General features: G+C 37.3%; 2 protein-coding genes across 10 annotated transcripts; one reads left to right on the top strand and one right to left on the bottom strand.

Annotated features, from left to right (window-relative positions):
- Positions 1–26,099, top strand: CREBZF (CREB/ATF bZIP transcription factor). Of its 8 annotated transcripts, XM_042907032.1 has the most exons (5): positions 1–1,359; positions 1,569–1,646; positions 2,736–2,804; positions 17,724–17,806; positions 25,840–26,099. In XM_042907032.1, the coding sequence occupies exons 1-2, from the start codon at positions 284–286 to the stop codon at positions 1,582–1,584; spliced, it is 1,092 nt and encodes a 363-aa protein (XP_042762966.1). In that variant the 5' UTR covers positions 1–283; the 3' UTR covers positions 1,585–1,646; positions 2,736–2,804; positions 17,724–17,806; positions 25,840–26,099. The 8 variants fall into 8 exon arrangements, with proteins under 8 accessions (XP_042762966.1, XP_042762965.1, XP_042762963.1 ...); XM_042907031.1 differs by lacking the exons at positions 17,724–17,806; positions 25,840–26,099 and adding an exon at positions 3,437–7,608 and having other exon boundaries at positions 1,892–2,804; XM_042907029.1 differs by lacking the exons at positions 17,724–17,806; positions 25,840–26,099 and adding an exon at positions 3,437–7,608.
- Positions 9,300–18,496, bottom strand: TMEM126A (transmembrane protein 126A). 2 transcript variants are annotated; one of them, XM_042907038.1, is made up of 5 exons: positions 18,233–18,496; positions 15,497–15,595; positions 11,966–12,159; positions 10,065–10,179; positions 9,300–9,578 (listed from the first exon to the last, which is right to left on the bottom strand). In XM_042907038.1, exons 1-5 carry the CDS (start codon positions 18,241–18,243, stop codon positions 9,386–9,388), a joined length of 612 nt encoding a protein of 203 aa, XP_042762972.1. In that variant the 5' UTR covers positions 18,244–18,496; the 3' UTR covers positions 9,300–9,385. The 2 variants fall into 2 exon arrangements, with proteins under 2 accessions (XP_042762972.1, XP_042762973.1); XM_042907039.1 differs by having other exon boundaries at positions 17,884–18,494.

Here is a 26,099-nt window from a genome sequence, read left to right on the forward strand (position 1 = left end):
GGCTGGGGTAAGATCAACCGACTTCCGGCCAGGCCGTTGTCTGGGTGGCGCGGTCGAGTCATCGTTGGGCCTCGCCGCTTCGAACTCCTATCCCTTCCCCCCCACCCCCCGCCCCAGCGCGGGGGGTCGACCAGTCAAGTGGCGCGGGAGGCGTCTCGGATCTTCCCCTTCATTTCGCTGTGGCCAGCTCCCTGGCTCCCCGCGCTGGGGGTCTGGGGTCCTTGGGGGCCCGCGAGGCCCGGTCTGAGGGGCCGGGGCCTACGTGGGCCCGCCGCTGGGCCCCATGAGGCATAGCCTGACCAAACTGCTGGCGGCCTCAGGCAGCGACTCCCCAACCCGCAGCGAGAGTCCGGCGCCGGCCGCGACCTGCTTGCTGCCCCCGGACCTGACCCGGGCGGCGGCGGCTGCAGCGGCGGCGGCGGAGGAGGAAGAGACGGCGGCGGCCGGATCTCCCGGCCGCAAGCAGCCGCGCGGCGACGAGGGCGAGTTGGAGGCCGGGAGGGGGGGCCGCGGCGGCGTGGCCGTGCGCGCGCCCTCGCCCGAGGAGATGGAGGAGGAGGCGATCGCCAGCGTCCCCGGGGAGGAGACGGAGGACATGGACTTTCTGTCCGGGCTGGAACTGGCAGATCTTTTGGACCCCCGGCAACCGGACTGGCACCTGGAGCCCGGACTCAGCTCGCCGGGGCCTCTCTCGTCGTCCGGCGGAGGCTCGGATAGCGGCGGCCTGTGGAGAGGGGACGACGACGACGAGGCCGCGGCTGCCGAGATGCAGCGCTTTTCTGACCTGCTGCAGAGGCTCTTAAACGGCATCGGAGGCTGCAGCAGCGGCAGTGACAGTGGCAGCGGCGAAAAGAGGCGGAGAAAGTCCCCAGGAGGAGGCGCGGGCAGCAGCGGCAACGACAACAACCAGGCGGCGACAAAGAGTCCCCGGAAGGCGGCGGCGGCTGCTGCCCGTCTCAATCGGCTGAAGAAGAAGGAGTACGTGATGGGGCTGGAAAGTCGAGTCCGGGGTCTGGCAGCCGAGAACCAGGAGCTGCGGGCCGAGAATCGGGAGCTGGGCAAGCGCGTGCAGGCACTGCAGGAGGAGAGTCGATACCTACGGGCCGTCTTAGCCAACGAGACCGGACTGGCTCGCTTGCTGAGCCGGCTGAGCGGCGTGGGACTGCGGCTGACCACCTCGCTCTTCAGAGACTCGCCCGCCGGTGACCATGACTACGCTCTGCCCGTGGGAAAGCAGCAGCAGGACCTACTGGAAGAGGACGACTCGGCGGGAGGAGTGTGTCTTCATGTGGACAAGGATAAGGTGTCGGTGGAGTTCTGCTCGGCGTGCGCCCGGAAGGCGTCGTCTTCTCTTAAAATGTAGGGTCAAGTAATCTGCTCTTTATCCGCGTTTACCCCTTTCAACTCCCTTACACCATGTAAAACACCTTAGTGGGACATCTTCACTGGACACATTTCAGAGGAGGAAAACAGTAATATTGAATCTTTAAGTGTTTAGCTAAAAGCATGAATGTGACACTGTAACCAACTCCTAATGATAACATGTGACTATTAAATCTCTCTGACAGTTTCTTTTTTAGGTGATTTCCTTCCTGCCAGGCTCCGTTGTAGGGGTTACAGAACAGTCGTTCCCGCCTCACAACCTGGTAAGGATCCATCTCTTCACGTAACGCTCATGCTCTGCTGCTTAGTCTACTTTAATGGGCAACATCTCAATATGTGTGTGTGTGGAGGTTTTTTTTTTTTCTTTTTTCTTTTTTCTTTTTTGGAAGGTGGGAGGGGAAATCTAATTTGGGCCCTGTCCACCCTGGAAACAGACTTGTGCTGGTCAATAATGTATTTAAGATGCTTCTTCTGGTTGAAATAGCTGTTAATGTGTCCCCTTGTTCAGACTTGCGTGTACCTAGCTCTTCTGTCCCCAGTGTGGACATGGCCTTGGATGACATCGGTTCCAACTGTACACTGAAAGCTGCTAATAGAGATACAGTTTGGAGACAGTGAAACAGGTGAAGTTGAATGGAAGTTCCGAGTTGTACAAGGTGCAAATTGGAATTCCAACGTTAGAGCAACTTTTTAGAGGCTGACAATAAGTATTTGGGGCTTGCACAAATGTGATAGTTATTTTGCTGGAGATGACAGAAATGTCTTAAATATTTGGGAATGCCATTTAGTTTTCAGAAGGAGATGTAGAAATACAAAGTATTCAGAGTAAAAGATTTTAATATCTCACCATTAGAGAGGTTGGAAATTAACATGCATATCTGTGTTATTGAAGGAGGAGTAATAATGGTTAATGAAATGTTTCTTTGAGGACCAGCACAGTGATTACCTTATCACTGAGTATAAATAAATTGTTAAACATTTTTACTTTTGTTGTATTAAAATTTTAGGTTAAATTTATGTATGATTAGATATTGAAGGTTGTGAAATGTGAATGAAAACGTGTAAAGTGAGGCTTCACAAAGAATCTTACTCTCCTAATTTCAAAGGTTTTTGTCCTATTTAAAAATAATTTTTAAAGTTGAGTGGTTCTGGCTACTCAAGAACACGATTGACACTTTTTCCAAAGATGGGACATATTCTTCCCTTGAAGTACTGTATTATCCATTGTCTGATTGTATAGATTCAGTTACTGTGTCCTTCAGTGTAAGAGGCATTAAGAAATTCTTTGTGAAACATCACTGTTTGATAAAGTATATACATATTTAGCATCCTTGTTTTTCTTTGTGCTAAAGTGGATACAGCTGTTGGGGCAGAAGAGACGGGACCAGCTGCTGGCCACATTTCCTGCTTTATTTTAAAAGGTAGTATAAGAAATGAGGAAAAAGAGGTAATATCAGGGCTTCTGCTGTCTTTTATTTTAAAATGTTCATAATTAAAAAGTATTTTCCAGCAGTCCAAAGATGTAAGTTATCTTACACATAAAATGTTTTGTTGTTATTTGGTTATAAAAATGGAATCCTTGTTCTTGCACAACTGTAAATGTTTTGTTGCTAGATAACACAATTTGAGACCTAACTTGGTCTCTGGTTTCCAGTGCATTACAGCATATTTTGTAAAATCATCTACTGCACTTGAGCATGAATGGGTAATAGCCAAACTCACAACCTGGAGTGATGAACCTGCTTATACCTAAGTGCAGGAGCAAGCCCCTCACAATGCAGCTGCATGGATTTTTAGTGCCTACTGAATTATATATATATATATATATATATACACACACACAAACCAAAAGTAGTTGGAAAAATTATTTGAAATGACTAATTTGTGCTATCTCTATGGAATATGTTAAATGTAGCTTTTTGAAACAGAAGCCTTGAATTGAAATTTAATTAATACTTGAACATTTTGTATATATTTCTTTGTATATAATTTTGTGCAGTACCAATGACAAAAATATGGTGTCATAATAAAACCAGGTTTGTTGATCTTTCAGTTATGGGCTCAAAGAATTTATTCATCTCTAACATGACATTGGAAAATAATGGATGAAAATAGGAAAAATGATTATTGTTAATGCTGACTTTGGGTCTTAAAAGGTTCTGGAAGCAGTAAGTGTGTTTTTCTAAAATACCATTCCCTTGGAATATTTTCTTCCTAATGTCATTGCTTGTCCTGCATTATTTGAAGTTTGGGGCTGGGGAGAAATAGTAGTCAGAGCTTTCTGAATTGGAATGCTTTGAAAATTCTAAGTGTAGATTTTTAGAATGTCATTTTATAAATGGCAGTTTTTGGAAATACTTGAGTAAGAACTTTTGAGAATGGAGATTAGTATCACCTATTTTTAAAGCTGCTTATTTAGGTTACTTACGTTTTAACTGTCTTTTCTTAGTTTCCATTTCATTCTTTTTTTTTTTTTTTCCCTAATTTTGGTGACTTAGTGATTTTGTCATTTTTACATCAACTTCATGGTCTTGTTTTTACATGGTATTGCATGTATTTAGGACCTAACAGGGGCTTTAAATAAATTTGATCATATTTATGTGTAAGCACATTTTACTGTAAATGTTTGGGTTTCTGAATTTACAACAGATCTGTTTATTTCAGTATGTAGTAAACAATATCTTAAAGTGTCCGATTCACTACTTGTTAATTAAAAAAAGTTATGATTAATATGAAACTGTTGTCTTACTATTTTTAGAAAATTGTGTTCTGAATGATTAGTAGTTGGATAAAGGAGATTTCTGGAATATAATAAGGATTGTTTTGAAATTTTAAGGTTTAGCTCTATTTACTGTAGTGGTTGAAAACAACTTAGTATTTGGGAAACTTTTTTTTCCCTAATTGCCTCTATGGCAAAATGATACAGAATTAAAGAGGTAGTTTTTTTTTAATATTTGCCTTCTGATGGTGACAGGAATTCATACATTAATTGAACTAACACATCATATTGACCTCCTATTTCTGTCATATTGACTTACTGTTTCTGCACTTTCTTGACCAGTCCTAACTAAAAAGTCCACATTTGTTAAAATGTCGTCACACCTCTGATATAATCCGACAAAAAGTGTTCAAAATATTTTAAATATTTGTGCATTTTGTAATCACTAAATTAATCTCTCTCTCTTCTCTTTAAACAGCTTAGCAGTGTCTGCAAAAACGAATCTTTTCCTACAACCTGTTAACTGACTGGACTGATGGTAACAAAGTAATTGTGGGAGCCATGTCGGTCAAAAATTTGGCATCTGCTGAAAAAAATGAATGCCATATTCAAGTTCCCAAATTACTTCTGTACTGATTTCACTTTCCAGATTTCACTTTCCAGAAATGGAGATATGAAAAGATTCTCTGGAATCCTTGAAAGACTTAATAGAAATACATGAGACTAAGTTAATTTTGGAACAAAATCATACCCTTTTGTCTTTCATGGGAGTGATCAGTTCTTGCATACCTTTTAAAAATTGTAACCATTGGAGAAGAGAATTATAGTATTTCATCAAGGAATAATAGAGTCTTTACACAATCAAGAGCACATTCTGTAGAATTACATTTAGTGGAGTAGAATTACATAAACAGGCCATCAGGGATCACAAAGCATATCATGAGTTTGTATTTATTTCCTGGAAATTGAGAGCTAATCTGAAGTATAGGCTGACCTTGCTGAGTAGAATATAAAAGTTAATGTAAAGTCTTTAACTATAAAGAGCAGTCTTTTTAAATAGATGCATTGATTTGTCTTGTGTATCTGAAAAAATTGATTATGATTAAATATGTGAGTAGTTAATTACAATTCAGGGTAATAGGATGTTTGGATTCTGAGGTTTTGGCTTCTTGAGTTTTCTCTGAGTACTTGACACTTTCTTGAATATTTTGAGGTTTCTAACGAATGGTATCGTAGTTTCTACTGTTATATATTAAAATTTCTCTAGTGTAACGTAAGGGCTTTAGTAATCTGGATGATGGGAGTGTTTTTTTTTTTTATGCGGAATGTGATTGTTTTACTTAATTGAAACATTTTTCCAGTTTATTACAAGTGTGAAAAAACACTCAAAACTCTGGATTGTTTTATTTCATTTCATTGGATTATGTTAATACATTATTTAGCTCAGTCTGGTCTAGACTGAGTCATTTTATCTTACTGACTCATTGGGAAGTGTGTAGATCAGAGAGGTGGGAGGGGTAGGAGAAAGCCAGAATGAGTTATCATAACTATACAGTTTAGTTATTGTATGATATTATACAGAATTTATTAAACCCACTGTTGCTTGTAATCTAAGTATATTCAGTGCCTGTGTTGCCAGGCAACATTGAGCATGTGTAGTGGCTTATACTCAACTGATGGATATTCCTACAGTTCCAACAGTATAACTGGTTGTATTTCTACAACCAAAGATTTGGCATTAACACTAGTTGGTGATGATTAATTACTCCTTTGATAGAACAGAGTGGATAACTCACTGATAATGAGTAATTACCTTTAAAAATACATGATTACCTAGTTCAGCATTTTGAAGTTCTAGTTTAAGGTCTCACTAATTTAGTCAGAGTTTTAAGTTAAATAATCTGATGATTCTTAAAAGTTGAGTAGGTACTGGAATACTTTTAAGTGTTTACTTTTTCCCCCAGACTCTTATTAATACAAAGTGTTGAGACCCTCCCAAATGTTTATATTTCTGTATTTTACTGTGTACTTTTTTCTTCAGAAACCAGGTAGTTAACCCTCTAAGCTAGGGATCAGAAAGGGGAGGGTCTTCCATTAGAAACTTGTAGAATGTTTTGTGTGGCCGGCATAGTATTTTTCATATATTTGAACTTGAATACCTCAATCCTCTGTCTGGCAGTTACTCGTTGTCTTACAATACCAGATAGCTCTCAGCTCTGATCTGTTTGTAGTAAAATGGTCATTTACTTTCAGTTTTGAAATGTAGAAAAATTAAACGAGGTGATTTAAATTTTATTCAGAAAGTCACCATCTTTAGGAATATAAATCATGCAGTATCAGGGAAAAATTGATTTTTAAAAAAATATATAGGTTGGTTAATAGAATGTTGTTGCTCATGAACTTGCCTTTTTCATTACTTTGGTTACTGATAATAGTGTTTTTATTCCTACTTTTTTACCTTCCTCAATTTGTACATTCAAGATTTCTTAATTAGAGCCATTTCCCCCAATTTTTAAAAAGAAACCAGTTTACAATCGACTTTAATAATTTTTATAGTTTTGTTGACCCCAGATTATTTTTTGCTGAAAATTATTTTGCTTAATTTTCAATCTGATTTAAAAATGCAGTCACTAATGGTATTTTGAAAAATTGCGTCGTTGGGATAATATGCAGTTTGATTTTTATTGGTGGCCCAACTTTTCTTTACACTGTGCCTCCAAATGCTATATCTTTGGACACCCACTGCAGTCAGTTTCCTAGACCGTCTGGCTTTTAATGTGCTATGGTTTGGGGTTTACAATGTAATATGAGCCTTCTCTCTTTCATAAAGCCAGATAACTACACCAAGTAAGTTGTAAAAGACAGACTTAAATAGTTGGTTTACTATGACTGAACTGAACTATTAAAAGCTCTCTAAGGGTAGTGTTCTTAAGGTCTTAGCTACAAATGACTATTTCCCTAAATTGTAAGGAAGACCACAGCAAGTTTACATGTCATTTACCTGCCCCCATCCAAGTTTTGGTAAAGTAGATTTGTAGCAACAGATGTAAAATAACATTGTCTCTTGCTTATGTTGTCCATTTTTACTAATTGGAAAGATGATCTAAAAATATATATGGTAGAGGACGGAGATGTTAGGAAGTAATTCTTTTTGGTTACAGACACCATTGTAAACTCTTGTATGGATTTATAGATGGTATTATGGTAGAAGTGTTTCAGCACAAGAAAACAATTTGTACTGAGATACCAGTTTAGTTGTCAGAGGCTTTTGAATTATCCAGGTTGATTGCGCCATTCTTTTTCTTTAAGGAGTCTAATTTAGTAATATGGATTTCTTATTTTTGAAGTCAGGAGTTTTAATTTTTGCTGTGATGAGTAGAACTCTCCTTTAAATAAAAATGACAGAATGTAAAGTATATAATTTTGGGTCAGAGAGCTTTAAATTTTTTTCTTAATGTTTATTCATTTTTTGAGGGAGAGACAGAGCATGAGTGGGGGAGGAGCAGAGAAAGAGGGAAACACAGAATCTGAAGCAGGTTCCAGGCTCTGAGCTGTCAGCACAGAGCCTGATGCGGGCTTCAAACCCATGAACCATGAGATTATGACCTAAGCTGAAGTTGGATGCCTAACGAACTGAGCCACCCAGGCACCCAAGGGTCAGAGAGCTTTAAGTAAAGCATATTCATTATAGAAAACTGAGAAAATACAGAAAGGAACCAAAAACAAAAAGAAAAATCACCACTAATTCTCTAACCCAGAGAATATTCATAGTAAAATATAGATTTCTTTTGCTTTGTAATTGGGATCGTTCTATATATAAATTTGTTAGGGAATACATTTTAAGGTACTTGTTGAACATCATCTTTCTGAAATATTTAAAATGAATTTTGAATTTTGTTAATTTTGTTTGAATTTAAAAATATTTAGCTGTACTGCTTTCTTCTTTGAGGAGACCCTGAAAGCCTATTTCACTCATGAGGCTGCATTTTCTAGGTAACAAGCTAAATTAAATTCTCCTTTCATGTAATTAAGTAGCATAAGATTATATAACAGATACATCACTATATTTGAAAGGAATAAATAAGATGCTTGTGAATATGTTGTAGGAGGACACTTTATTTGGTAAGATTGGCTTGTTTCATAAGGGAGTGTTAGTCTAGATCCACACCGTTCAGTACTGTAGCCATTACTCACATGTGGCTAAAAACTTTAATTAAAGGTAAAAATGCAGTTTTCCAGTTGCACTAGTTACATCTCAGCCACATAAGGATAGTAGCTAGTTACCATGGTGATTTAGATGCTTTCACTTAAGAAAATAAAGAAATGAGATGAAAAGTTTTAGGAAGAGGAATGTAATACGTCACTTAGAAAATTTAAATGATCTGTCTTAGGAAATGAGGAATATTAGATGAGGCTATTTCAGAAAACAAAACCGGGAGCAATAGGAAGAGTGTTCTGTTTAAGTGCTACTATTTATGTCAGGTGGTGGGTTAGTCAACTTCCATATATTATATAATACCAATCTTGAGTGAGGTTACTGTTGAAGAAACTGAGGACCAGAGAGGTTAAGTTGCTCAATTTACACCACACAGCTAAAAAAAAAAAAAAAAAAAAAGTCTGGGTATGTGACCCCAAAGGGTTATCCCATACTAGATGGAATCTTCAGAGGTAGGATTTGCCTTGATCTTCCAAGAACATAGATATCCAGAGATAATTAAGATGACTCTTTAAATAGTTAACTCTATCATTCTATCACTGTATTGGCAATATCAACATATCAGCTCCAGCTGAGCCCACCATCTTTAAGACTGTAAGAATTGATCCCTCTGTGAGGAAGGTCGTTAAATATGTTCTAAACTTCTATGGATTAATAATACCAATGGAAAGAGTGAATTGGGAAAACGGAAGTGTGAGTAACATTTGCTGTAGTGAACTGATCCTCATCCCTGCCTCCCATTTTCATTCCAGCTTGGATTCTTTATGAGGCCTTCAGTTAAAACTGCTGTAAGGCTATTTTTCCTGTATTATGGACCAAAATATGCTTAATGTAAAGGAGTGGAGCAAGTGAAGTGAAAGAGAACATTGGGCAAATTAAAGAAGTTACACTCTTGTTTAAAGGGATGGCCCTTACTGATATTCAGCCTTGTGTTGCCTTGTGTAGCCTTAATGTTATCGGTCCCAGAACCGTACCTCGTGATAAATTAACAAATGTATGTTTATTCATACACTAGACATTTATTCATACATTACAGTTTTATTTTTGTGTACAAAGTTGTTTAACAATCACTGAATTTCTAGGCCAGGTTCAGGTAACTGAAGAGCCTTTATAACTAATTTATATTGTCTAGATCCAAGGTATGCTGCAAACATGGTCTGGAGCAAAATGGGAAATAACATCTTTCTAAAGACAGGTTTAGAAATTCTAGTCCAGTAAGTTAAGATGTTTCCTTTTTCTGGTAGCAGGGCTGACTCATACCTATAAGAAAACATTGAGACATTCTCTAGAAAAGACAGTTGTATCAAATGGTACAGTATCTATTAATCCCAGAAGTCTTAAGATAAAACTAGTTTAGGTAAAGATTAAGGTAATTCGGTTATTCTCTTTGATGTCATTAGTCTTTAAAACTATACTTTTGGGTTTTTTGACCCTTTATCCACTTTGCCTCTGAAGGCTCATACAGCTTATATTGCTAGATATGAATTCATCAGAAAATAACTGCAATATTTGGCTTATAGCTAGCCATTTTGTGATGGAATTTTTCTTTAATGAGCTCTCATGCTTGGCAGAGTAATGTTTGCAGCTTTGTAGCTGGCATTCAATAAACAAATTAAGGTTACGAACCTATATACCCAAGAGGTATAGTGGCATCAATTTCTAGAACTGTTTTCAAATTCTTGAGAAGTAGTCATTTATATATTTTTGAAGTTTTTCAATGATTATGAGGAAAAAAAAGAATCCTACCTGGCTGCTAGGCCACCATTCACAGGTATAGCCAAGAAAACAGGGTACAGACCACCAAAAACAAGACCAACCAGTCCACCCCGTGTTATGGTACAGGTTTCACAATTCAAATCACCTAGGAAATAAATCAGTTCTAAAATGAAGGTCATGATAGTCAAGCAAACATGATTTTAAAAATGCAAGCTTATCTTAAATGTGTCACAAAGAACTCAATTTTCAGGCAGCAAATACAAATCTACAAGGCATATTAGAAGGTATAATATGTATGGATAACCTAAAATGGCCATGAATAACGAAACCATCTTAGGAAAAATAATTTGTTTTGAACTTGAATATAATAATCTCAGTTTGCACTGCTTCTGCTTTCTGCACTTGTATTGGCAAACCTGAGGTAATCTGTCTTCAGGAAACTTGTAACTCATTTTTAAAAAATGATTTGTAGTTCATTTTCTGTTTTTATATTATATAGCTTGACTATTTTCATAAAATTCTTTATTCATTTCCAAATTAGTATAAGCTATTTTAAAAACAGAAAGCTAAATTAATAACTTAAGTTTTAGTCTGTTCGGTTCACTGGGTGGTAGGTTTCCCTAGATCTTAAAAATTCTTTCCACAGTGATCATGGGGATTCATGCAAAATATTCATCCAGTTTAAACCAATTTGGAACACTTAAGAGAATTTAAGTGGACTATCTCCCTTCCATCTGACCATCACCTGCAGTAATAATATTTTTATTTGAAATCAGTCAAAAAATTTTCATGATTAGCCATACAGGCATACCTTGTTTTATTGTGCTTCATTTTATCATGCTTTGCAGGTAATGCATTTTTTTTTTTTTTAATTGAAGGTTTGTGGCAACTCTGTTTTGCGTAAGTCTGTAGGGACCATTTTCCCAGCAGCATTTGCCCACTTCATGTCTCTGTGTCATATTTTGGTAATTCTCATAACATTTCACACTTTTTCATTATTGTTACATTTGTTATGGTGAATGGTGATCTGTAACCAGTGATTACCACTCGTTCAAAGCTTAAATGACAGCAATATTTTTAAAGTACATGCATTGGTTTTTTTAGACATAATGCTATTGTACACTTTAAACAGACTATAGCATATTGTAAACATAACTTTTATATGCACTGGGAAACCAAAAAATTCTCTGGATTTTGCTAAAACATTCACTTTATTGCAGTAGTCTGGCTAACCTGCAATATCTCCAAGGTATGCTTATACTGAAAGCACTCAGCACATACGGTAAACAATCAAAAGGAAATGAAGTCTCCATATATTTGTAATTCTTGTATATATATTTAGTGCATTGGGAGATTTAATCTATAAAGGGTCTTATTCCCTTCAGTTTTTCCCCCCCTTTTTTCCTCTATACAATTTTTTTGAAAACTAAGGCAGCAGGGTGCCTAGGTGGCTCAGTCGGTTAAGCGTCTGACTTCGGATCAGGTCATGATCTCACGGTATGTGAGTTCGAGCCCCACGTCGGGCTCTGTGCTGACAGCTAAGAGCCTGGAGCCTGTTTCAGATTCTGTGTCTCCCTCTCTCTCTGACCCTCCCCCGTTCATGCTCTGTCTCTCTCTGTCTCAAAAATAAATAAACGTTAAAAAAGAAAAAAGAAAACTAAGGAAGCATTTAAAAAAAATTACACATATTTCTTTAAGTATTGTGGGAAAGAACTTAGCTAAAGAAAACTATAACTGCTATGAGTGTGCATTTCACTTGCATAGAAGACTAACTTGTTATATGAACTGCCACTTTACACAGGCTAGCAAGTTTCAGTCTTATCCATGCACCGACTAAAATATATTAACCTGGTGTTAATATTTAAGGATTAATGTAAAGTGCAAATAATATATACCAAAGCAAACTCTGGTGATAGTGAAATCGAATTTACCTGTATTCAAAGGTAGATTTACAAAACCTTTGTAAGATGCATGCGCAGTCAAAAATGGGATCACTGCCATTGGTAAGCCAGCAGCTATACGAGCCTGTGTCACGTTTAAGATGCGTCGAAAAAGACTATTTGCTATTAGACCACAGAGAGCAGCGTTAAGTCCAATATAAACTGATCCATGTTCAAATAGATTCCTGAATGGTGAGAAAAAAAGAGTAACTTTTTTTGTGTGTGCTGTCCAACAATTCTGGTGTAAACACGACAGAATTATAGGAATAACAGGATACCACATTTATCCCTTAGAGCTCCGTAAAACAAAAACCTTTTAGAATAATGTTTTATATATAGATTTTTATTCTAAGGTCTTTTGAATTTGTTCAACAATTAAGGATAGAGTGATACATTTAGATCTTGCTGAATGGACTTTGTGATTTTGCATGAGACAGTATAGAAATTTCCCACAACAATGTAACCGGGAAGAGCTTCTGAAGGGTCTTGTGAATGCCTCTTTGGGCTCCCACAATACCCAATACTTAACTCTAGCACAACAGATGATAAGGTGGATCTATCTTACAAATACTTCTATGTCAGGCTTCCCCACCAGTCTTCAAGTAAATAACTTGAAGATAATGGATACAAAGATATATTTGTCTTGTTTTCAGTAGCACCTGACACCTAAAAGGCATTCATTAAGGTGAAATTAATAGGTTTCCTTTCACTTTACCCAGAAGGATTAGAATCAGGATAGGGAGGTGGAGGAGTACTAATATTTAAGGGATATCCTATGTTAGGTACTTTACAACAACCCACTGAAATAAAGAAGAAATTGATGTTTTGAGCTAGTAAGTGGTAGAATTGGTTTTTAGCCAAGGTATGTATGAATTTTAAAATGCATGTTCTATGCTTTCTTTAGTTTTGGAAAAAATAATACCTAAACTTATTGCTGGATACTGAAAGTACTCCAAACTCTTTAGCCTACCACTTTTCTACCACCTGCCTTGCCATCTACAACACAGGCATCAAACTCTAAAAATTTCTCATCATTTATTTAGCCAGACAACCCACACAATGCCCCCTAATTTCTGTGGTTAACACTCATCTTAAAAAGCTTTTCTAGGAATTCCTAATTGAGCTTCCTACATTGTATAAGGCATTACTTTTCTTACCTGTCACTCTGCAATCATAATAGTGCTTGTCATTCAATCACTGAGTACCTATTACACGCAGCAGACTTGATGCTGGAGACAAAAAATTATCTTCTACCTTCAGTGTTTTCATAGTTTATTATTGGAGGATGAAAGACATGTGAGCATGAGATAAAACAAGTCTATTGAAATGGTAATGGAAGTATAAGCGAGAGGCAGTTTAGAAACTTAGGGTACACAAGATATATTTAAAAAGTGAGGAGAGCCTAGAGAACCTACCAAACAATAACAGAAAACCCATGAAAGTGAAAGACTTTTGTATTTTTGAATAGCAAAGTTTATGGCCTCCCAAATTTTAATTTCTTATGGTTTAGAGTCACATTTTTTAGTTAATAATTCAGTACAAAACAGTTACTATCTAGCAGCTCCTTTGCAAGTCAGTTTTCCAAGAAAGTGCCTATATTACTAGAAACTCATGACTGTTTAGCAAGACACACACAAAACAACTAGACAACATGAATGAAACACATGAAATAGAAGATCACAATTAAGTGGCAATGAAATATATGGTACATAAAATTATTTTGTAGATCAGAAAGTGAAGTTTTTGATATTAAAGTTTCATACACCTCAGGACTTTTCAAATACCTATTAAACATATCTAATGATAATGCAAGACCAGGTGAGGATTCAAACTTAAGAGAACAAGGATAAGAAAATAGGAACGGGAAAAATATGAAGTAAGTCAAAGATAAGGAGACACTGTCATCTGCCCTGTTCAGGTGCCAATGCCTGAGAGCAATTTTTACTTCCAAATTAAAGCTTACTTACTATGCAGTTCCAGCTTACTTCCCCACTGTTTCTGCATTCTTATTTGGTGAAAGTCCCAGTGAGATAGCCTGCTCTTTTCGAAGCTGCCACCACCTATTATGTCAGTCTTTCTGGCTCTCTACCTTACTGAGCTGGAAACATGGACACAAGCCCTTTATTGCTTGAAAAGTTCTGTTACCTCCCTCAGGAAAACAACAAAAGGACGTACAGTGTGTGTGTGTGTGTGTGTGTGTGTGTGTGTGTGTGTGTGTGTGTGTGTGGGGGGTGGGGGAAGAGCTGTAGGATATACAGCTTATGAAATCTCACCAAGTTCTTATTGCTGCCCTTGGTCTATAGGTTCTCTCTTGTTGGGCTAAGTAGCAGCAAGACTGGAATTTACTCAAGAATGTATCTGGAATTTACTCCAAAATGTATTTCAAATCCACCTTTTTCATGTCCAATGACCCCACCCCTACCATCACCACCTACCAACATTACTATACCAGTTTTCTTACTGGTCTTAAATTTCTCTCTTACCTTAAATCTAGTTCCCCAAAGCAACTGGAACGTTCTTTAGAAATGTTAGCTGGATCACATCATTCCCTGCTTAGAACTCTTCCTGTTCCTTCAATCTTATGCCCACTTCCCTGTTTTTCAGTAACACTGGTTCCTCAGGTATGATCAACATTTTGCCACCTTGTGGCCTAGGCATATGCCATCCCCTCTGCCTGAGATACTGTGTCTCTCTCCTCCCTAGGCTGGCTCCCCTTCATGCTTTTTGGTCTCATAATTTCTCTTTAAATGGAACCTATTCAGAGAGGTCTTCTTGCTATAGAAATGCACTATTCAGTGCTGTCTTCAGAGATACTCTGTTTCCTATATAGCCTTTTTCTATTTAATAATATAGATCTTTAAGCCATGATCTCATTTCTCTGGCATTTCTTGTCATGTGTGTCACATGGCACTCTCTTGGACTGTAAAACATAGTTCTAGAAATGAACTGACAAAGAAGACCATTTAATTTTTTAATTTTTTTTTTTTTTAACGTTTATTTATTTTTGAGACAGAGAGACAGAGCATGAACAGGGGAGGGGCAGAGAGAGAGGGAGACACAGAATCTGAAACAGGCTCCAGGCTCTGAGCTGTCAGCACAGAGCCTGACGCGGGGCTTGAACTCACAGACCGTGAGATCATGACCTGAGCCGAAGTCGGACGCTTAACCGACTGAGCCACCCAGGCGCCCCCAAAGAAGACCATTTAAAAGCCATCTTAAAGGTCTATTATTTAGATGAGTCTATAAATGTTCACATCTGACTATACTCTCACCCAAATGGAAAAATTGCTGAGCACTATCATATAATTAGATATGTCCAAAGGCATGAATTCTAGCCTTAACTTCAAGCAAAATAGTTAACCTCTCCTGGTCTTGGGTTTTCTCAGTAAGGCAAGAAAATGAACTCAGTTTCCTTCTGACATTATATGTTTATATTCAAATCAAATAAATGTGAGATAATGAACGAATGACGAAAATCCACCTGGTAAAAGATATTTTTTAATTAAATTTAAATTAAATTACCTTTCTGCTTCTGGGAGGTGGTTAATTTTTCTGGTTATGATATTGAAAATTAAGTCTTCCTTGACAGTATCATCTGGTTCATGATTTTTCATCTTGAGCCTTAAAAAATTAAAATATTTCTCAATAATATGTATCTATAGAAAAACAACAAAAAGGCTTATAAAAAGCTTTATAAATACCATAAATATTTAATTAAAAAATTAGCTATAGCTTGAATTCGTAATCTGAAAAATCAATGCATACACACCATACCAAAAAATATATTCTAAGTGAAATAGAATCAGAACACGAAAAGCAACCCATAAAGCTTCTAGGAAATACAGAATAGCTTTATAATCCTTAAAATATTTCTGAATTTGTAAACAGCACTAAACATAACACCTAAAACTAACATTAAGCCAATATTAACTGATTAAAATTAAGAACTTGGGTTGATCAATAGCTACTATAAAGATAAGCCAGTCTGGGAGAAAATGTCTGCAATATATAACTGACAGAGGAGCAGTTAGTACCCAGAATATGTAAAGAAGTTCATATATCAAGAAAAAGGCAAGCAACGCAATAGAAAAGTTGGCACAAGGTTTGAACAGGTACTTTCACAAAGAGGGAAGCAAACAGCCAATAGATATGAAAATATGTTTAAGCTCATTATAAAAAATTAAAACCACCATGAGATATCAGTCTGTACCTGGGTTGGCTAAATTAAAACCTCACAATTTCAATTACTGGCAAAAATGCTGGGTAACTGGAACTCTCATGTGCCACTGGTCAAAGTGTACACTGTACCCACTTTGGATACAACCACTTTAGAATAAAGAATTTGGTATTGTTTAGTAGGTAGAAGAAACATATAATCAATTTCACTTTCAGGTATACCCTAAAGTAGAAATCTGCACACTTTCTCTAAAGGGCCAGCTAGTAATGTAGAGTAGGGGGATGGTGAACTATGAGTATTAGCCTGAAGATTTAGCTCATTAAACAAGATTTCAAGGTAGCAGAGTTCAAAGCAAAAGTTCAGAAATAACAGCAAAATACAACACAGTTTTATGAAATTAGATTTTTGTTATACATTTGCTACGAGATTAATTTACAACACTGATTTATTGCTGGGTACCTGTTAGATATAAGACTTCATTTGGAACATGTTGAGTGAAATGAAACTTCATATCCCTAGATTTAAAATTAATAAGTACAATATAGACTTAGAAATTTACATCGAGTTTCCTGGACACAAACTTTTTGAGGGTCTTGGTTATAGTACCATGACAGACACCATCTCTGACCTACAGGAACTTTGAATAATTCTGTTTATGTGCTGGAGGCGCACGTGTGTTGTGTGGATAGATATATAAATTCAGTATATACAGAGAAATTTGGGGCGCCTGGCTGGCTCAGTCGGTTAAGCCACCGACTTCAGCTCGGGTCGTGATCTCGATGTTCCTGAGTTCAAGACCCCTCTGCGCTGACACCGCAGAGCCTGGAGCCTGTTTCAGATTCTGTCTCCCTCCCTCTCTGCCCCTCCCCAGCTCACGCTCTGTCTCTCCTTCTAAAATAGATATTATTAAAAAAATCTAAAAAATGTACTGAGAAAGTGTACGATGTATAGTTCTGAAGTAAATTGTTTCCTTAGAAAGTCCAGCCTGCTGCTGGACTAGTTTTCTATTTTATGCTCTGCATATTGACGAGGTTCCGAGTTCTGTGAACTAGCTTTTTCTAAGATGTGGCTATTAAAAGTCTTCCTTAATTCAAAAAAGTTCTGCCATAGCAGCCCGCAGTAGGCCTTTGTATCTGCGTTACTAACAATAAATCCAGGGGTGCCTGGCTGCTCAGTCCGAAGAGCATGCGACTCTTGATCTCGGGGGTCCTCAGTTCAAAGAGCATGCGACTCTTTTGATTTTGGGGGTCGTGAGTTTGAGCCCCACTTTGGGTGTAAAGATTACTTTCAAAAAATTTTTTAATACAATAAAAACAAAAACATAACGAATCCAAGTCCAAGACAATGTCACCTTTAAATCCTACAAACATTTTTAAAAGCTTTTGCCTTAGCTATCTCACATCCCTCAGGATAGCTCTTAGATAGGCAAAGGGCCAAGTGGGGCCTCTGAAAATTAAGTTAGGCCAGGGTCACCCTGGCTATTAGCAGTAAAGCCAGGATTAAATTCAGACGCAGACTTTTTTTTTTTTTTTTTCTATTAGCTTAATTTAAATATAAGGTCTTTTCTTCTAGGATGTAAAGTGAAGAGACGGTAGGCGTCGTCTCCCCTCCTCCCTCTTCCGACCCAGTCAGTGGATCTCATTCCCGCGCTGCAGGTGAGCGGCACGTCACCGCGCTGTACCTCTCTTGGTACCCGAGCATTTACTGCACCCTTTCCCCAGAATGCCATTACCTTATGCTCTGGTCACAACCCTCCTCGGCACGCTGGGGTTCACGCCAACCTTTGCTCAACTAGCCTGAACGCAGCCATCTTTGGCTGACACGTGACTTGGGTCAGGCAGGCGCCGGGTCGCGGGCGCTGATTGGGCTTCCAGCACGGAGGTTGTCTGCAGTAGTAACTTCCTGCTGGGGGAGTTCAGCCGAGGGAAGTGGTGGGCCGCTGAGTAAGGAGTGGGTTTTCGGCGAGCGCGGAGGGTACTTGTTAACAACCTATCCTCCGCCATCCAGGACAGAGTATGTGGAAATTGTGCAATTTCGGTATCAGAGTGACCGTAATGCTTCTCCTTTCACTGAAAACCTACCTTGCACACATTACTTCAGTTCCTGGCCAATAGAGCCAACCTCATGTGTTGAGATAGGGTATATAGAAAACTGCACAGCCCTTGGCATGCTATAGGTACTGTTAAAAGAAGCTGAGATTTCTTGGCTCCATCGGTTTTTATTCTCCCTTGAATCTTAAGTTCCCGTGCTACGTTGTGATCTGGTTAAATGTTCCACCACAGTCTGAGCACCTCAAGAGCAAGCGAGAGTTTGTTTGTTTGTTTGTTTGTTTTTCTGAGGATCTCTGGTGCCCTGCTGAGGACTGCTTATAAAAAAAAAAAAGGGTTGGGTGAGTTATGGTGAAAGAAAAACTAGAGAGTGAGAGAGCTAGTGGCTTCATAAGTCAAAACAATTGAGAACCAAAGTCTTGGACCAAGCCTCTGAAGACCTCTCAGTTCTCATCTCCATTGGTTCTTTTTTCATCTATAAAACAGGAGGGGAAATAATACTCTCCTTGATTATTTTGTAAAGTTGTGAGGATCCTATAAAAGTGCTTGTCAAGGTTGCTTTGGAAATCACTGAGCTTTATCAAGGAGAAAGAGGTATTCAAAATAAAGAGGGAAAATTTCATTGGCGAGGTGAGCAGGAGAAGAGCGCCCAAAACTCCTGTGGCTGGGAGGAATTTATCCAATGTCAAATCGTCGCTGGTCAATAAACCAGAAAATTAAAACAGGTCCTCAGATTCCAAGCCAAAAAGCCAGTATACTCCCCACCTGGAAAGTTTCCTAGGTAAAAGGCAGAGACAGTTTGAGAAAACCAGCTTAAGGTGCTAACCGTAAAGTCTGTTCCCACGCGTGAGTGCGTGCGCAAGTGACTACTTTGTCTCCATTCTATACTCATTCAAATTTAATTTTTAACGGTTTTAAGCTAATTTTAAAATCTATAAATATTTGTGCTGTACAGTATCTGCAGCATGCCATTCTGAAGTAATAAAAGCAATTTAGTAATTGAGATTTTATTTAAAAAATCAGTTCTTCAACAAGAAGAAACGTCCATTTCATCTAAATTCTCAAATTATTAGCTTAAATTGTTTACTATATTTTCTTATTAGTGTTTAAGTCTGTAGAATGGGTAGTGAGATCACATTTCTCTTGATATCTGTCATTTGTGTCTTCTCTTTTTTTGAGTGTCTGGTCAATCTGGCTAATGGTTGGTTTGATCTTCTCAAGTAACCGGATTGTTTTTTCTTTTTTAAATTTCATTGTGGTTTTTTTTTTTGGGGGGGGGGTTGTTTTTTTGTCTTCAATTTGATTGTTTTGTACTTTGATCTATATTATTTATTTTCTTCTTCCTACCTGGGATTTAGTTGCTCCTCTATTTTTAATTTCTTTTTTTTTTAATTTATTTATTTTGAGGAGCAGGGGAGGGACAGAGGGACAGAGAATCCCAAGCAGGCTCACACCAGCAGCACAGAACCTGTAATGGGGCTCCAACCCACTAACATGATATCATGACCTGAGCTGAAATCAAGAATCGGGGGCTTATCTCCAAATTCTTTAGGAAGGAGCTGAGGTCATTTGAAGTGAGATCTTTCCCCCACCCCCAACATATGTGTTTAGTGCTATGAATTTCCCTCCAAGTACTGCTTTAACTGTATCCTACATATTTTGGAATGTTTATCATTTCAATTTGGTTCAAAACATTTCTTTTTTTAATTTTTTTAAATGTTTATTTATTTTTGAGAGAGAGACAGAGAGATAGAGTGTGAGTGGGGAGGGGAAGACAGAGAAGGAGACACCGAATCTGAAGCAGGCTCCAGGCTCTGAGCGTCAGCACAGAGCCCGATGTGGGGCTCGAACTCAAGAACTGAACCATGAGATCATGACCTGAGCCAAAGTTGGATGCTTAAACGACTGAGTCAGCCAGGAGCCCCTGGTTCAAAACACTTTCTAATTTCTCTTTGCTTTTTTTCTTTGATCCATGAGTTATTTAGAAGTATGTTTATTAGTTTTCTAATAGTTCCAATTCTCCATGTACCTTTCTGTTAATATTTCTAATTCAATTCCATTGTGGTCACAGAATATACTTTGTATGATTTGGATCCTTTAAAATTTATTGATATTTATAGCCCAGATTCTGGTCCATGTTGATAAATGTTCCATGTTTGATTGAAAATAATGTATATGCTGCTGTTGTTGTGCCAAGTGTTCTAAAACATCAGTTATCACAAATTGGTTGATAGCATTGTTTAAGACTTTTTATCCTTTCTGAATCGCTACCAACTTGTTCTATCAATTACTGAGAGGTTAATGAAATCTCCAACTATTATGGAAATTTTCCTATTGTTCCTTTCAATTCTATCAGTTCTTGCTTCATGTGTTTTGAAGTTCCACATTATATGAATAAATATTTAGGATAAATTGATCCCTGTATAACTATGAAATGACCTTCTTAATACTTGGTAATATCGTTTGCTTTGTAATTCACTTTGTTTAATATTAATATAGCTACTACAGTAACTTTTTAAAATTAGTATAAATATGACATAGCTTTCCCCATCCTTTTGCTTTTTAACCTACTTTTGTCTTTGTACTTAATGCAGGCTTTATAGGCAGGAGATAATTGGATTTTTAAAATCTAAATTGACAATTTCTGACTTTTAATGAAGGGGGGTGGTTAGGTCATTTGTATTTAATATGATTTTTATATCCCAGGGTTTAAAATATATCACCTTGAAATCTGTTTTCTATTTCTTCCATCTGTTCTATATCCCCCTTTTCTTTCTGCTTTTGTTTGTTTGCTTTGACTAATTGAATATTTTTTATTACATTTTATTCATTTAGTGGCCTATTACCTACAGTTCTTTTTAAAAATTGCAATGATTGCTTTAGCATGTATAGTACCTTATACACCTGTTTTAGTTTCCTCAGGCTACTATAAGAAAGTACCAGAAACTGGGCAGCTTACAACAACAAATTTATTTGCTCACTGTTTTGGAGGCTAGAAGTCGGAAATCAATGTATTGGCAGGGTTGGTTCCTACTGGAGGTGTTGAAGGACAATTTGTTCCATGCTTCTCTCCTAGCTTCTGGTGTTTGCTGGCAAACCTTGATGTCTCTGGTCAATGCATTGCTCCAATTTCTTCTGTATTCACATGGCATCTATCCCTGTGTCTTTGTGCCTTCACAGGGTCTTTTCCCCTCTGTGTGTGCCTATGTACCCAAATTTCTCTAGTCTAATGAAAATGCTAGTCATTCATTAAGGGCCCACCCTAATCCAATATACCTCATCTTAACTTGATTACATCTGCAAAGACCCTGTTTCCAAATAAGGACGCATTCACAGGTACTGAGGATTAGAACTTGCAAATATATTTTGGAGGGACACAATTAAACCTGCAACATCTTTGACTTATCACAACCTATCTTCAAGTAATATTATACCATTTTATGTATGATAAAAGAATGTTACAACAGTATACTTTTCTTTATTTCCTCTTGGTCTTTTTGTTATTATCATACATTTACTTCTAAGTATGTTATAAACAACACAATACATGGTTATTTTTTGTTTATTTCAATGGTCATTTGTCTTTGAAAGCATTTTTTTAAATGTTTATTTGTTTTTGAGAGAGAGAGAGCGAGCACACACATAAGCTGGGGAGGGGTGGCACACAAGCCAGGGGTGGGTGGTGCAGAGAGGGAGACACAGAATCCAAAGCAGGTTTCAGGCTCTGAACTGTCAGCATAGAGCCCAATGCGGGGCTCGAACTCACAAGCCATGAGATCATGACCTGAACTGAAGTTGAAGGCTCAACTGTCTGAGCCACCCAGGTTTCCCTGAAAACACTTTTAAAACTAAGAAAATGTACCTTTATCCACATATTTTCCATCTGTAGTACTCTTCATTCTTTTTATTTATTTTTATTTATTTTATTTTATTTTTATTCATTTATTTAGCCTTTTAATTTTATTTTTTATCATAAAATATGTAAATGTTTGAAGACAAAAATTGGGAATTACTATTGGTAATTAGTTGCACATATAGTAATAATTAATTGGAAGCAAAATATTACATTTCAAAGTATGATATTCAAATTATGATAAGCATATCCTTATCAAAACTGTTAGTTTATTTTTTTTTTTAATTTTTATTTAGATTCCAGTTAACATGTAGTGTAATATTGGATTCAGGAGTAGAATTTAGTGATTCATCACTTACATATAACACCCAATGCTCAACACAACAAGAGCCCTCCTTAATACCCCTTCATTCTTTTTATAGATATTCCATTTGGTATCATTTTCTTTCTACTGTCATTTCTTAGAATGCAAATCTTCTGGTAGTGAATTCTCTCACATTTTTCCAACTCTAAAAAGTATTTAACCTTAGTTTTAAAATTGTGGTAAAAAACACATAACATCAAATTTACCATGTTAACCATTTAAAAATGTTTGGTTCAGTAATGTTAAGTATATTCAGTGTTATGCAACAGATCTCTATATTTTTTCTTTTTTTTAAAGATTTTTTAATGGTTTTATTTTATTTTTGAGAGAGAGAGACAGAGTGTGAGTGGGGGAGAGGCAGAGAGAGAGGGAGACACAGAATGTAAAGCAGGCTCCAGGCTCTGAGCTGTCAGCACAGAGCCTGATGCAAGGCTCGAACCCACGAACTGTGAGACCATGACCTGAGCTGAAGTCAGATGCTTAACTGACGGAGCCACCCAGGAGCCCCTGTAATTTTTTCTCTATTGAAACTCTATACCCACTTAATACTAATTACTCCTCTCCACTCCTCTCAGCCTTTGGTAAACACCTTTCTACTTTCTGTTTCTTTGGGTTTAGCTACTTTAGATACTTCATATGAGTGGAATCATACTTTATTTGTTCTTTTGTGACTGGCTTATTTTATTTAGTAAATTTCCATCCATTTTGCAGCATGTTACAGGATTTACTGCTTTTTAAAGAATGCATAATATTATGGAGCACCTGGGTGGCTCAATCAGTTAAGCATCTGACTTTGGTTCAGGTCACGATCTCACAGTTCTGTGAGTTTGAGCCCTGCATCTGATGAACTGAAGCCCCCCCCACCTTGGGTGTGCCCCACTTCTCTCTCTCTCTCTCTCTCTCTCTCTCTCTCTCTCTCTCTCTCTCTCTCTCTTTCTCTGCCCCTTGTGGGGTTCTCTTTCTCCCCATCTCTCTCTGCCCCTCACTCACTTGCTCCTCTCTCTCTCAAAAAAATGAAAAAGAATGAATAATATTCCAAGTATGTATATGTAGGTACCACATTTTCTTTATCCATTTATTCAATCATGAACATTGGATTGTTTCATCACTTGGCTATTGTGAGTAATGCTACAAAGAATATGGGTGTGCAAATATCATTTCAAGCCTCTGCTTTGAATGCTATTGTATACACACCCAGAACTGAGATTATTGGATCATGTGGTATTTCTATTTTTATTTTTTTGAGGAATTGCCATACTGTTTTCCATGATGGCTGCACCATCTTACACTCCTACCAGCATGGCACAAATGTTCCAACTTTTCCATTTCCTTGTCAGCACTTATTTTTTGTTCTTTTGATAGTGGCCATCCTGATGAGTGTGAGAGGGTATCTCATAGTGGTTTTACTTTGCATGCCCCTGATGATTTGTGATGTTGAGCATCTTTTTGTGTGCTTATTGGCCATTTGTGTATATTCTTTAGGAAAATGTCTGTTGAAGTCATTTGTCATATATTAATTGGATTTATTTTGTTTTGCACAGGCTTTTTTTGTTTCCTGTGCTTTTGATGTCACACCCAAGAAATTATTGCCAAATCCAATGTACTGAAGTTCATTTTTCTATGTTTACTTCTAGGAGTTGTGTAGTTTTTGGTCTTTAATCACATTTTAGTCTTTAATCCATTTTGAGTTAGTTTTGGATATGGAGTATGGAAAAGATCCAACTGTATGTATGTATGTATGTATGTATGTATGTATGTATGTATGTGGATATCCAGTTTTCCAAACCCCATTTATTTGAGGAGACCATCCTTTTCCCATTATATAGTTTTGACAGCCTTGTCAATAATCATTTGCCCATATATGCAAAGATTTATTTCTGGAATATCTATTGTGTTCCATTGGTTGATATATCTATCTTTATGACAGCACATCGTCTTACTTACTGTTGCTTTGTACTATGTTTTGACATAAGAAGTGTGAGGCCTCCAACTTTGTTCTCCTTTTTCAAGAATGTTTTGGCTAGTCAGGATACCTTGATATTCCATATGAATTTTAAGATATTTTTTTCTATTTCTGAAAAAAAATGCCATTGATATTTTGATAGGGATTGCATTGACTCTGTAGATCAATTTGGGTCATATGGATATTTGAACCATACTGAGTCTTCCAATCCAGAAGCACAGGATGTCTTTCCATGTATTTTGTCTTCTTTAATATTTGTAGCAATGTTTTGTAGTTTTGAGTCCATGAGTCTTTCACCTCCCTGAATAAATGTATTCTTAAGTATTTTATCCTTTTCAATGGTATATTAATTGGGTTTATTTTCTTAATTTCTTTCTTGGATTGAGCATTGTTATTGTTATTGACAACTAATATTTGTGTGTTGCTTTTGTATCCTGCAAATTTGTTGAAATAGTTTTTAGTTGTAATAGTTCTTTTTTTTTTTTCTGGGATTTTTAGGTTTTTCTACATATAAGAGTATGTCATTTGAGAACAGAGATAATTTTACTTTTTTCCCCAATTTCTTATCTAATTACTTTTGCTAGAACTTCAAGTACTACATTGAATAGTGTTGTCAAGAGTGGACATATTTGCTTTGTTCTTCATCTTAGTGAAGGAGCTTTCAGTCTTCTACCATTGAGTATATTAGCTATGAGCTTTCCATATGTGGCTTTTATTACATTGGGGTAGTTTCCTTCTATTCTAATTTGTTGAGTAAATTTTATCATAAGAGATATTTAATTTTTCTGTATTGAGATGATCATGTGGTTTTGTCCTTGATTTTGTTAATGAGATATATTACATTGATTGGTATTTTTATATTGAACCATCCTTGTTTTCCAAGTATAATTTCCACTTGGTCATTGTATATGAACTTTTTGATGTTCTTTTGAATTTAGTTTGCCAATATTTTGTTTAGGATCTTTTCATCAATATGAACCAAGAATATTGTTCTATAACTTTCTCGGATCTTTAACTTTTTTTGTTTTAATATCAAGATAATGCTGTAATACTGGCTTCATAGAATGACTTTGCAGGTATTCCCTTCTCTTAAACTCATAGGCAGAGTTTGATGAGGACTGGTATTGATTCTTTAAATGTTTGGTACAATTCTTCAGTGAAGCCATTTGCTCATAAACTTTTCTTTGTTGGGAGCTTTTTAATCACAGCTTCAGTCTCCTTACTAGTTATAGGTCTGTTCAGATTTTTTATTTCTTCATGATCCAATCTTGATGGGTTAGATGTTCCTAGGAATTTGTCCGTTTCATCTAGGTTATCCAATTTGTTGGCATATAATTATTGATTGTAGAGACTATTGATAGTAGTCTCTTATGATCCTTGTTAATTTGGGGTCATAAGTTGTAAAATCCCTGCTTTCATTTCTATTTTAGCTCTTTGAGTCTTCTTTCTTCTTTTTTAAGTTAATCTAGCACCATCATCAACTAGACTCGGAAGAGAACCTCAGGAAATTCTTTGAGGGCAAGAAATACAAGTCCCTGGATCTGTGGTCCAAGAAGACACATACCATGTGCTGTGACTTAACCGGCACCGGGAGAACCTGAAGACCAAGTAGCAGCAGCAGCAGCAGCAGCAGCAGCAGCAGCAGCAGCAGGAGTGCTACAGAAGGTCAAGGCCTGAGCATCGGCATCAATAAAACAAAAAAATTGGGAAAAAATATGAC

Source organism: Panthera leo, chromosome D1, assembly GCF_018350215.1.
Source record: "Panthera leo isolate Ple1 chromosome D1, P.leo_Ple1_pat1.1, whole genome shotgun sequence".
NCBI classification, from domain to species: Eukaryota; Metazoa; Chordata; class Mammalia; order Carnivora; family Felidae; genus Panthera; species Panthera leo.

Excerpts from the sequence above, each read along its gene's own strand:
- TMEM126A (XM_042907038.1), bottom strand. Across the intron at positions 10,180-11,965 it reads AAATCTACCTTTGAATACAG|GTGATTTGAATTGTGAAACC; the intron begins GTAAATTCGATT and ends TTTATTTCCTAG. Across the intron at positions 9,579-10,064 it reads AATGGTGGCCTAGCAGCCAG|GTATGAGTCAGCCCTGCTAC; the intron begins GTAGGATTCTTT and ends GTTTTCTTATAG.
- CREBZF (XM_042907032.1), top strand. The coding sequence starts at position 284 with ATGAGGCATAGCCTGACCAAACTGCTGGCGGCCTCAGGCAGCGACTCC.